This window comes from Taurulus bubalis, assembly GCF_910589615.1.
Source record: "Taurulus bubalis genome assembly, chromosome: 3".
NCBI lineage: Eukaryota > Metazoa > Chordata > Actinopteri > Perciformes > Cottidae > Taurulus > Taurulus bubalis.
The window spans coordinates 7,570,717-7,584,551 of record NC_136591.1 but is presented as its reverse complement, the minus strand read 5'-3'; the positions used below and the strand labels follow the sequence as shown (position 1 = coordinate 7,584,551).

The 13,835-nt window shown below is 42.4% G+C and overlaps 1 protein-coding gene across 1 annotated transcript; it reads left to right on the top strand.

Moving 5' to 3' along the window:
- Positions 1-304: 304 nt before the first annotated feature.
- Positions 305-12,933, top strand: hgfac (HGF activator; the record flags this gene model as incomplete). The annotated part of the gene is made up of 14 exons (XM_079216075.1): positions 305-370; positions 485-548; positions 1,046-1,139; positions 2,978-3,051; positions 3,146-3,289; positions 4,330-4,461; positions 5,589-5,699; positions 6,070-6,244; positions 6,951-7,048; positions 8,160-8,424; positions 9,433-9,572; positions 9,894-10,034; positions 10,876-11,018; positions 12,620-12,933. 14 exons carry the CDS (start codon positions 305-307, stop codon positions 12,791-12,793), a joined length of 1,821 nt encoding a protein of 606 aa, XP_079072201.1. The 3' UTR covers positions 12,794-12,933.
- Positions 12,934-13,835: the final 902 nt, after the last annotated feature.

Here is a 13,835-nt window from a genome sequence, read left to right as displayed (position 1 = left end):
TTTGTCCTTTCTCGTTGACTCTCGATGATAACCCGCGTGGGCGTCAGCTGGGAAGGTGCAGAGGGAATACCAGCCGGGATACGGGATGCCTCAGAGGTAGACGAGCCCCATGACGCAACGGGTTTACTCAATCCGGCTTGAAGTTGTGAGGGACAGGATAATACTTGCAGGGTGTCCCACGTTTCCTATGACCAAAATCTGGCTGCGGACTCGGAAACTCACTGATATAACGTGACAGGCACACAGACCCTCTTCGGACTTCTGGAAACGAGCTCCTCCGTCCGGGACAACCAGGGACCAACGGATGCAAACTTCCATGATGGCATACTTTATGTTACTTTTTCTACCTTGTGTTGTCAGTACACGGGCGGTAAGTTTTAACCTTCCTGCGCAACCTCTGCGTCTCTTTTCTTTTTTTCTGTTATCCAATTTGCGTGCGCTAAAAGCAAGAAAACGTGCAATAACGTATCTTCCCTGATTTCAGCGCATATTGGTCCCGTCGTATGAAAGAGTCATCTCCAAAGAGCCGTTCAGGGAGAGTCGGAAAGGTAAGCTTTACCTCAAGCATATGCTTGATTTAGGGGAGAAAAGAGGGAGGTGATGTACTTCCAGCTGAAGTAACAGAGAAAGTTAGTGGTACAACATGTGTGCTTTTTGTCTTGATTGTACACTTTAACAACACATATGCTAAATATCACACTATGTTTGTTTGCTTTTTTCCATATTCTATTGTGAATTTTCACGTATTTATATTATTGCACTTTGTTTATTTGTATGCACACATGATCTTGTATGTGCAAACACACCTGGCAACACACCATAGTATCAGTTGAAGAAGGCTCGTGGATTCAGTGTCCTCAGATCAGAGCTATGTAGTACAAAGTCAAAGGAGTCTTTGTGTGTGAGGTGCAGGGGGAAACCGCACCTCACACACAAAATGTGTTTCAGACAGTTTCTGATTTCACTCTTTTGTGCGTTGCCCATCTGTGTTCTTTGAAAATCACTAACAAGCTGTTCTTCTTTGTTTTTGTTGCTCTGCTGCCAGTTCTCACTACAACGGATAAAGAATGTAAATTCCCATTTCGTCAGGGTGGAAGGATTCATCATCACTGCCTCACCATCCTCTCCTCAAAACCATGGTGAGACCGTATTAGCCAGCCCATCCGGCTCTGCCGTTTTGGTTACACAAACAACCACTAATGTGCGTGCAATCACACAACGTTACCACACACTTGACTCAGACGAAGAGGCACCACGACACAACTTGACAGGTAGAAGTGCTGCGTCATCATATTTGGTTACATTCAGACAGCCACTCATAAGCTACACACCTTGTCTACGTCTCTCACACACGGACCGCAGGTGTTACGTCACGGGAGTTTGTGTGAATGACTGAGGCACTGTATGAAATTGGGATGACCTCAAAATGCCTCAAAAACACAGGTATTTCCCATAATGCAATGCATTAATGCCATCGATTTACTCGAAGGCACATTGATGCCGTGTGTAATTGGGTTGTGTAGTCGAAGAGATTCATGCTAATGTTATATTTAATGAGGTGCTTAATTGCTTCAATAAATTGCTCATCGCTGAATCGTTGGTGGGTTTTATAATGATTTGTGTGCCCCAACTAGAACATTGTGCAATGATGTTATTATAACCAGAAGATATTAAAGGTGGCATAAGCTAGAACGTAGAAAATTCATCTTAAACTGTGACAACGGCTGTTTATAAGATTTTTAAAACTTCTTACAGTTTATCTTCAGAGTAGATAAACAGCCGTCACAGTTAAACCATCATGTTGTATTTTTAGTGGCTTCAGATTGTGATGTGGTAACAAAATCATCCTTTTATTGGATTTTTATTTTGGCGCAACTTGCTGAAGGGCTTTCCAGTCATCTTTCCTTTGAATTGAGACGAGAAGGGAGGGAGCCAGCAGCAAGTTGGAGCAACATGAATGCAATTATATATGTCCCAACATTCGTGGTCCACCTACACATGAAGTTAACACAATATGACTGCGTGTTTATGTGATGTGCTCATGAGCTCGGCGTCAAGATAGGTTTGTCATTACGTACCGCAGCTGCAGAGAGCAGAAGTATGCTGAAGAAGTAACTTTGATTAAAGTCGTGGATGATTGACAGAGTTAGTGAAGGTTGATTGGTTATGTTTCAGAAAGATTTCCCAATTTTTTCTCCGAATAAAACTGGCCTCAAAAAGTGCAGCATTTCCGTCACGGAGAGATTTTTGGAGCAGCTTGTTCGTACTTGTAGGTTTGAAATGTGTCATTTAGGGGTGGATAAAATCCTCTCTTCTGGTGCAAGTTATTTTATGTCACAATACAAACATATTACATTTTCAGAAAAATCAATGATCAAATAATTGTATAAAAATACCCAGATAGGGACGTCTGTTTTTTGCTGCAAAAATCTTAAAACAAGACTAGAAGTCGAGCCCTGCAAGGCTGTAATAGAGCTCAATGCTAATATCTGCACATTACCTGGTGATGTTTAACAGGTAAAACATCACACATCCCGAGGTGTTAAATGGAGAGATGTCACAGAATAAACAATATTGCGAAATCTCTGACAATTTATAATGTGGTCATATTGGCCAACTCTGACTCAATTGCAAATGTTTCTTCACTGTAAATACTTATATACACTTTATATATACACTGCATATACTTTGCACCTTCTTTATTGTTTAATTTTTGTAAATCTAATACGCTCTGCTGTTTTGTGTATATATTGAGTATTTTACCTAATATTTGTGTGTCTTCTATGTAACTTTGCTTGCTGCTGCGACAAACAAATGATCTATCTATCTATCTATCTATCTATCTATCTATCTATCTATCTATCTATCTATCTATCTATCTATCTATCTATCTATCTATCTATCTATCTATCTATCTATCTATCTATCTTCTTCCATTTGAAATCTAATAAATATATTACTGTCTCCTCTTCTGTAGGTGCTCCCTCACAAATAACTTTGATCGGGACCGGCAGTGGGGCTTCTGTGCACCAGAGAAAACTCAGCCAGTTGGTTAGTTCACTGACCACAGTGCATTTAAGCAATCAGTCAATCAGGATACTGTCTTGGTCATCCTGTAACTGGTCTCTTTGTTGATGCGTTTCAGTTTTTGTCCACACGTCACGCAGGATCACAGATCCATGTCAGGTGAACCCATGTCAGAATGGAGGCGTCTGCACGCTGATCCCTCAGAGGCGCTGGTTCGAGTGCTCCTGTCCCGAGAGCTTCACCGGGAGAGTCTGTGAGCAGAGTATGTACAATTGATGAGTTTTGTTATTATTTTATGAATGACAAGTATAATACCACTGTTTTGTCATGTGTATCCTCCATTCAATCTTGTCAACAAGTTTTTAGTTTGGGTTTTGTCAGATTCTGTCTGCAATCATTATTTCATATCAATGTGCACATTTGGCTGACAGCTGCCAAATGAAACAGAAGTCTCTGCCAGGAAAAACTAACAAACTCTATCATCAGCCTCATGATGTTGAAAGGAAACTTATGCGAACATGGATACGATTTCACTCTGTTAACTTTATTTTTAATTCTTAAACTTGGAAATTCGCCAGATTTCTACGTGGACGTCCAATCAGCTTTGATGGTAAATATAGTCGACTGAACATGCGTCAGTGTGTGCGCTACACAGCCTTAGAAAGCTGACGTTGTAGTTCTTCCTGCATCCAGCGCCGTCATTTGATGTGACAGTGACGGAGGTAATGGGAGGAAGAACTACATTTTCATCTTGGATGTCTAGTATCCGCCTACGAATAGCCAGGAAGTCTCAGCAAGCAGGAGAAACTAGCTTTCTTGGTCAATTTAACACACACTCAGGAATGTATTGCTTCAGTAGACAGTTTAACAGTTCAGTTTAATTCAAACCTTAAGTGAGGTTATGTCAAAAAAAGAAAAAGACAAAACCTGCATGTGTTACTTTAAAAAGTCTTGAATGAGACAATCTTTGCAGTATAATGAAGTTACAATGGTAATATTCAAATGATGTCCTCTCTTGATTTTAAACCTTCTTTTGCCAAACATGATTTCCAAGATCAAGAATGAAATTTCACGCTCTACTAGTCTGTTTTGAATCAATTGCCAAAGAAGTTTCACTCTACACTCAAAGTCATTTAAATCGTTCCCAATCAAACAAAAGCAAAAACATAATTAAAAAAAAAACACTCAAACATGCGCTTCACTCAGAAAGAATCTGGCACAGCTCAGCCATCAAGCTCAGCTCTTCAGTCTGCTCTCACATTTCAACCTAATGCCTTTTTATGTGTTGTGTCGGCTTTTCAGAGAAGTGCTATGAAACCGTACACCTGCGCCATTATGACATCGGAGAGTCTTGGGGACGAATTCACCTCCGTAATGTGGAACAGTGCACATGTGTGGCGGGGGAAGTCAAGTGTGAAAGAGTTCGCTACACAAGTAAGATGTGCTTTCAGCTGTTGTTCTGCTTCAATTGTGTCTCTGTGCTCTGCTTTTGTTGAGGTGATTGAGAGTGAAACCCAATAAGAGGATGTATTTACAATCACTTAAACAATATGCTCTTCCACAAACTGTTGAACTTTCGTTACTCTGCATGTAGTTTCTAAGAATTCGCTGAATTTGCAGCAGACACTGCGTTTTTTAATACTTAACATCATGTAAAATGCTGACCATCAATGTAGAGTAGCTCTCTAAGGAATGCCGTCTAAAGGCGTTTTTCATACTTATCAAGCCTCACACGATACAAGTGTCAGATCTCCTCCCAGCCCGGAGACAAGCTTGTTCTCTTTGATCACAGCTCCATAGTTACACGACTAACATTGCAATGGAAGAAAAGACAGATTATATGACTCACGGTGACTCAGGAATGGTGTTTTAGGACACACCCCATGGGTCCCTGAGGTGCTTTCATCTCGATGTGGGGGGGGATGTTCATGGGCATTTAACGGATTCCCTGGCATGAAAGAGAAAGGCAGCGAGGGAGTTTCATCCTCGCTGAGCCGAAACCTGTTTTAATTTTTTTTCATGATGGTCGGGCTTATCTTACTCTCGACAGTGGGGAAAATAAATTGAATGCTCTTTGACTTGGCTTTACAATGACATTTGACTTTTCACTTAGATATACTATTTGTATATTAAGAGCACAGGACCCGTTTGCACTGTACCGTTTGAGCAATTGCTAAAGAAATCAGTGGAGAGATTTATTTTGTTGAACCTAATGGATTTTTTTGTCACAGCATGCTGAAGATATAACTTTGACAAAAATGTTTGGCATTGACACATTTGACTAATTTCCCTCACAAGTTGGTAAAGGCCCTAAAAAAAAGCTGAATTAGAGTGAACGTTGGACATTCATCAGGTGGCCAGAAACATGACTTTTTTAATACATTTTAATTTGGCTTTGTCACTGCTGGCTAGCAACCATATATGATATACAAATGTTGTGTTCACAACTCGTCTCTGCTTTTATTTGAGCTTTAAGCGCTTTAAATGTAAATTAAATTATTGTGGAAATATTCAGTACGTATGGCATTAGGATGTGACCTGGCGTCCCTCTCTGTGTCCAGTCTGCCAAACAAACCCGTGTCAGAATGACGGAACGTGTCGACTGATCACCGCCACCGGCAAAGAAGTGTGTAACTGCAGACGTGGCTACAGCGGTCCGTACTGCAGCTTCGGTGAGTAAAAGCAGGACTGGAGTGTTCTTCGTTATGTGTGCCCTCCTGTGTGTTTGTCATACATGCGTGTTTGTGTTCACGCACATGCACGTGCGTGACAATGATTTGATTAATGATGGCGGGAGACCTGGGCGAGTAACTGTCGTTAAAGCAGCCTGAGAGTTTATTTTCCAGGTTTTCCTGCTTTGACTGATTTTAGTGCGAAAGCAAGATATCTGTCAACACACACCTGGATATGGTCTGAAGGACGTTCACATTATTAACATATCTGTGTTGATCTGCAGAATCGAGACGTGCTTGAGACAATTGTCTTTTCCGCCTGTGATGTGTGTGTGTGTGTGTGTGTGTGTGTGTGTGTGTGTGTGTGCAGAGCCGGAGACAGAGTGCTATGACAGCAGGGGCACAGACTACAGAGGGCTGGTGGGCACCACGGTGTCCGGCGCCAGGTGCGTGGCGTGGAACTCAGACCTGCTGTATGACGAGATCCACGTGGGCACGATGGTGGCCCCGCCCCTCAGGGGCCTCGGGGAACACGCCTACTGCAGGTGTGTGTCGAGACATCCTGCTAATTAGCGAGCAATGTGGCAGACGAAGACTACTTCCTGTTTGAGTAGATCTTCCGTTGATTCGGTGGTTGCTGCAGTAGGAACGGGCTTATCTGAAAAGCCAGGTTTTCTTTCAAGCTGCAATATCCAACTTTTTACACCGAGCTAGCAAAGCCGCCTGCTAGTGCTAGCCCTTATCTGTGAGGTTCACATGGCAACACTTGTCGCACATGTTACTGAGCCCTGAGAAGAAGTCTACTCAGAGGCAACCATAAAACCACCAGGAGCATTGAAGAAGCACATGGTGAATCCAGCCTGTGTAAAATAAAAATAAAAAAAAAAAGAATCTACTCCACATTCGCTCCTCTTCCATTTCTTACAGCTTTCAGCAGTCGTTGTTGCCCTGACGACACAGCAGCCATATGGCATGCTCACAGCAAATGGCATGCGCCCAAAAAAGTCCCAAACATCAAAGAAAAAGCCCATTTCAAGCAAACATTGGGATTTAGGCACAAACACACACGTTGTATTGACGGGAAAGTTTCATATTGCAGCTCAGGGAAACTTATTTCCTCATTATTTAAACTGAATCATCCTCATCCTCCACATTCAAAAGTGATGGAGCCCCTGTAAGCCATTTAGCTGTGTTGTCACACACTGGAGTCACACCTACACACACTCTGCCGCTGTGTTTCTGTGTGTGTAGGAACCCAGACAAGGACAAGATGCCGTGGTGCTACACACTAAATGACGGCGCCATCTCCTGGGAGTACTGTGACGTCCCCTCCTGTGTGATGCCTGTGTGTGAGTAAACGGGGCACAGGAAAGGAGTTTTGTCGTCTTTTGTTGTTTTGGAGTTAGTTTCATCACGGAACGGGTGTATTGATGTACATTGATGCTCCTCCATGTTGGTAAAGCAGGATATATAATATGTTAGCTTGGTCAGTTATAACAGCTTGATTTTGCTTTCATCAGTAGTAAAAAAAAATCCATTCATTGTTGGCCTTGGTTATTGTTGAGTGAAGTGAAAGCTAAAGCGTTTTTTTCCCCTTATGTATCTCACCAAGGATGGCATATTCATGTCGCTGTCCTTATTATAGACCCATATTAGAACATAATGAACTTATAATTTTTCCCCTTGAAAGGTTTTTTTCTTTTTTTTCAAAATTTGTGATTTTGGGCCATACAAAATAAATTGATTTAAAAAAAATAATAATCGTTATGAGGAATGAAAAGCGAAGACTCTTCACGAAGGCCACACGGTGCATCATTCAATATCTTCATTCTCGCAGCTTTAGTTGCGTGACGCGTTCAGGGACAAATTCACAGCAGCTCAACGCCTCATTAAATGCCTCGACTTTTAATCAGAAATCCAGTGTTTAGCGATGAACACAGAAAGGCAGAGAAAACAGCGAATGTGTGGAGTCACGCCGCTCTGAAAAGTGGGATTCAGCCAATTCGACTGGTTTTGGCAGAGCTTTTTTAATAATATGGGCTTTATGAGATAAAGGGGGAACAAGGCATGACTCACCCTGAATCAACATGTCATGTCAGGTGCAGCCAATTCTTTATGTAATGAGTGGGATTTGGCGCAGTTGACTGTCTGTCATGAAGCCAGGGGTATGCGCAGAATCTGCAGTGCCCTCCTCAGTCTAGATTTAAGGCTGGAGGCTGCTCTGTTACCCTCACATGATCCGCCTATAGAACAGCTTTCTTTGCTTCTTGCAGGGGAGAATCAGCCAGCGACAAACACGAAAACATTCAGAAGAGGTATTCTAGGGAGGGCGGTCGCAAAATATTCTAGCTGTTAGACCGGTTTGTTGTAGTTCTAGTTCTCGTTTATAACTTGTAGCTTGTAGTCGTAATTATTGCCACTAAGTCTGAAATAATCATGCACTTTTTGTTTTTCATGCAGCCTCTTCTCGAAGGATTATGCCGTTTGGTGTCCTGCCCGGCGTTAAAAAACCCAAGCCCTCCGTGCCCAGCAAAAAGAACGTGTGTGGCAAAAAGCACAAGAAGAGGTTATCGATAGCCAGGGGGCGGATTTTGGGCGGAACCTCCGCCCTGCCAGGTACTCACCCCTGGATGGCTGCCATCTACATCGGACAGTCAAGCTTCTGCGCCGGCACCCTGGTCTCCTCTTGCTGGATTGTCTCTGCAGCTCATTGCTTCTTCCGCAAGTACGTCATGGATGCACTGCGGAAGCTCGTATTTGTATTAATGTAAAGGCAAAAATGAAGAGAATGTGCATCTGAAACTTTGGGACACTTTGTGTCCTTGGGAGTCTTTTTCAGCTTGTGTATAAAGGACTGAAAGTGCTCGGTTTGAATCAGCAATGTAAAACATAATCGTTCAGAAAACATTCGTAGATCAGAGGGGAGCAATATTTTTAACTGTTTTCCGACCTTTGCAGCTGAACAAGAGGTCACAGCTTCATGAACGCCCTATATTTAGACATCCAGTTCGAGGAAAACCTAAAAACGTCTCATGCACACGCTGTTTACATGCGAGTGCATACATTTCCCATTTGATGTCAGCTAACACAGGCATCTGTTGTCATTGCTCAAGTTCAAAGATCTTAAGCTAAATCATGACATCATTGAAGTGGACACCGATATTATTATTGTATATTACATGTGCAAAGTAGTTCAACAGTTGTTGCTTTTTTCAGGATTTTTGAAAAGGATCCAGAACATAATATCTGCAAGGCTTTCTTTTACACATGTTGTCACTGCAAAACTGATTTTGTATGAGCTGATAGTGATTTGATTGAAATTCTGAAAGTCCACAATGTTCCTTACACAACACAGTACAGACACGCAGAGCATAATGAACAACATGCTGGAGATCTAGCTATTAAAGTGTTATTATCTGTCCCGAGGGAAAGCCAAGAGATCATTAAATCAGCCTGAAAGGGGGAGCATCTATGTACTAGATACATTAAATGGAGATCTGGTCATTATATTTTGATATTTCTTGTGCAATCATTGCCAGTTTATGGCCCATCAATGTTGGTGGTAAAAGAGGCGGTGGCATCCCGTGATTCACTCTCTGGGGATCAAAGTTTAAGGGCATTCAGCTGGTAGTATTCAAGGTGACTTGTCTCTGGACGACGATGTTGGACAGACAGACGGACACGAGTGTGAGTACATCCATACGCCGGCTGACAGCTGTGTGTCTTCCCTTAGCCCCCTGAGGTCTCAGCTTCGAGTGGTGCTCGGCCAGCAGCATTTCAACGTCACTGGTCCCAACACCAGGACATTTGGAGTGGAGAAGTACATCTTTCCAAAGCAGTTCTCAGTGTTTAATCCTACACTACATGACATTGGTAAGCATTAAAGTGGACACACACACACACACACACACACACACACACACCAGTGACTCACATAAACTAGAAGACCTCCTGCCTCCCATTCAGAAACACACAAACTCACTAAAGACGGTCTGCGTGCACAGCTGTGCGTCACTAAGCAGCTGTGTCCCTGTGCTCCCCCGCACAAACACACACACATTCTTACACACACACACTGACGGTTGGGTGTGGCATTTTCATTGGCCAACGGAGTCTCCAAGTCTACCACTTGTGTCATCACGTAAACGACTCTTTTGGTCGTCGTTTTGGTAACGTTGTGTTTCTGTTGGGCAGTCCTGGTCAAGCTGGCGAAGCAGGACGGGCGGTGTGTGAGGAGAACCCCGTTCATCAGACCCATCTGTCTCCCGGACCAGAGCATGACGTTCCCCGATGAGTACTGCTGTACTATTAGCGGCTGGGGACACATGCACGAGAGTGAGTGATGAGGAAACCCTGGCAGTGTCACCATGATGACACCCATCGACATTCATACAGTGGAACGGACGTTTTATTTGTGTCGCTAGTGCAACAACAATACATGTCTTTCTTGTTTTAAACTGCCAGAGCGGAGTCAGCGTTGGTTTGCTCCTTAGCAGAAGTTTTGTTTTGATTGTCAATGTACTTATTGTACGCAAATCCATCACTACAATTGTGCGTAAAGTCCTTTCAAGGTTATTAATTATTCTTTCTTTAAACAATTGATGTAGTAAATTGGGAGGTACCATTGAAATTAGAGAGCTAGGGAATATCTTATCTAGTAAAGACTTCAGTAATGTGTAAAACAGTTTCTACAGAACATCCATCTGAAACAATTACCTATGTATTGCTTAAGGTTCAGGGCTCGAGCTCCCATTAAGGCCGCTGAGGTTAAATCCTTCTCTGTGAAATGTCTGAGCAACCGGGAAGACAATGTTCTACCACTAGACCTTCATCTTGGGAAATGACATTGAAATTATTGCACACCGGTGGTATTAACCACTTTAGTAAACCTTTAGTCAGAAAATTGGGTGGCGCTATGCTGGTAAATGATGTGTTTTCATAAAACGTAATGAACTAATAACACTGAGATTGAGGGAGACTGAGGGAGATTAGGCACAGTCAGTTCACGCCCACACAGTTCTGAGAGAGTAGAGTGTTGGCAATATTATTAATTAACAATTAACTGACAAATCGAAAAATAATAGTACTCATTTAGGCTGTTGTATAGGCCTTGTTCGTATTCACACAGTTCTACTTTTGTGTCATGTGATGTGTTATTTCTGCTTTATTTTGACAGAGGCCGAGGGTTACTCGAGTCTGCAGGAGGCCGGAGTAAGGCTGATTCCTCATGAAGTTTGTAGGAAGCCAGATGTTTATGGCAACCATGTCACCGCTGACATGATCTGTGCGGGACTCGACAACTGTGTCGACGCCTGCCAGGTAGGAAAACATTTAGAGGCCGTGATTATTAAATCCAAGGATGCCAAGTTGATGGTTATGTTCTCACAATTCCTCACCTTTAGGGAGAAAAAGCTACAACTGCCACTGTCAGGCTCAGGTCACTGATTGTGAATAACATGTTTTTCTTTACCTTTTGGCTTGATCCGGTCTGTTTATTGTATTGAACCAAGCTTTGTTTCGCTCTGAAAAAAATTGCACGCTGCACCCACATTGTTGAAATCAGCTCAATATTCAGCCATGATATTGAAGAGCTATCCTTTCTGTACTCTTAGCACAACAACTCCGACAACACCAGCACTCTGCTGCTCAACTCTCACTCTCGTTTCCACCGTTGTCTTCTGGCAACAAGTCACGTGACACGATAACAAACGGACTAGATAAAGAAATGTTCCAGTTTCTGTCGGGTCCTTTCCATTACGCTGTCAGAGCCTTACAACAACTATCTGAGCCTGTCGGTGGCAAAAACAGGGCATTTTTTAGCGGCTGCTGTCTGCAGCGTTCTCACTCAATGGACCAATTTATCTGTCGACCGTGGAAGACATCATTCCTTCTATTTATCCTGAATGTGTCCAGACTGCTATTGTCGGCCAGGAGACTGCTTGTCCAACAATGGAAATCAGCGTATGCACCATGAATCATGTCATAATCTGCTTGCAGGATAGAAATGTATTATTTGAAATAAGAAAGCTTTCTTTGTCCACCCGTCTGTTCGTCTCTGGTACGCCTGAAAGGGACTTTTTCAAATTTGGCACAAACGTCCACCTGGACTCAAGGATGAATTGTTTAGATTGTGATGGTCAAAGGTCACAGTGACATCAGAAAACCACATTTGTATGCTAATTATTACAATTTCTCACCAATGTCCGTGAGGATAAAACGATGAAGTGTCACGGATGTCCACTGCAACAAGTGTTCAGTGTATCTTATTTTAGTTTTTTAACTAGTGAATTTCTTTGTCCTTTACTCTTTGTTTCATATCAGTCTAAATATCCTATGTTTTTCCAAACATGCTGTAAAATGTCAATCACAAAAAATACTGAACCAATTTCCCCTTTTAGTCACTTTGTCACCCAAACGTGGGATCCAGGGAATACGAGCTAACAAAGAGCTGCTGCAACCGCCTCATATGTTTCCCCTCGTATTGCTCTGAAGTATTGGAAATTACAACCGATCATAAAGTGTTCTGGGAAATATAGACCCCCAGAGCCCACATAGTCGTTGACCTCCTCCCTCGGCTCTGTAAGGGTCGATATCAGAAAGATGACTCAAGGAATCGGAGTAATGGAACAACACTTAAGATGGCAGCAGGGATTCCCCTGAGTCAAGTGCCAGAGGGAAGTTAGCGAGGGTCTGTCTGCAGCATCAGACTACTCAACCTGCCGTGTGTAGTATACATATATAAGTTCCTTCCTCTTGAATTAAATGTCACAGTTATCTGTTTACCTCTTTGGTAGAGTGCAATTTTTAGGAATGAATTAGGTTTGAAGTGCGTGATTCAGCTGTTTGTGTGACTCCGCTTTGATCCGTGCATGCATGTTTATGTGTGTGAACTCTATCTATTTATGTGTTTCCCCATGCAGGGCGACTCCGGGGGCCCCTTGGCTTGTGCGAGGGATGATGTCAGCTTCCTGTATGGGATCATCAGCTGGGGAGATGGCTGCGGCCGCACTAAAAAACCTGGTGTTTACACTAAAGTGGTGAACTATATCGAATGGATCAATTCAGTGATCAGACGCAAACCCAAGGCTACATGAATGGACATTACCTGGACATTTGCTTTAATATATGAGATATTGTACTATAATGTATTCAAACAGTTTTTTATTTGTAATGCTCGTGGAAGTTTATAGGTTGTCTTTTTTATAACTGTGAAACATTTTGTGACTGAATAAACCTTGACTGACTTGATGGAGCTTTAAATGTTGTGGAGACGAATGAATGAATTCAGATCTGGACAGTTTTTCACCAATTTCTTTCGAGAAAGAGCACTTCCTAGCTTTGTCCGAAGCCGGCCGAGTATATAGAAAATATAATTTAACATAAAAATAAAATGTGTGTGTCGCTGAAGTTCAGCAGACAAGTTGCAAAAACTTATGTTTTATCTATGGCTTTGATTTTAAGATACAAACATATTATAAATATAATATATTGGCAGAAAGTACACTTGCATTTTCACCAGAGAACATGACCTTTAAGATCTAAACATACACATATACATTTCAAGGGCCACTTCACCTATTTTCAATTATTTCTCAGGAGTATTTTGCAACCTAACTCCCTTTCTAAAATAGTTTTTGTGGAACATGGCGGCAATTGGAGCAGAAATAACCTAATAGCATCTCTTGAAATATTTCTTGATTTTTATGAACCTTGAAATTATGGAACAGAACAGAGGGATGGGGGAGGATTGTGAGTGTGGAAAATAAAGGAAAGAGGATGTTTTAGTCTGGTGTGTGGCTGGACATGTCGGAACATCAGTGAACAAAGAAAAAAAGAAAAAGACAAAGAAATGCAAACCATGCAGACCAGTCTCCAATTAGTGCTATATCCTCAACACTTGGCATGTGTGCCTAAGTGTGTGTGTCTGTGCCTAAGTGTGTGTGTGTGTGTGTGGTTCTTGAACCAGCGTCTGTAGAGACTGTCAGAAGTACTGATGAAAGGTGGTATTTGTGGTATGAGAACCATGTGATTGTTTCCTCCAGCAGTAGCAGGTGGCATAAAGCAGCCCAGGTGGCAGCAGCACGGTGGGCTCGCTGCTGCGCATACGGACACTGGTCATGCCATTTCCCACGTGCC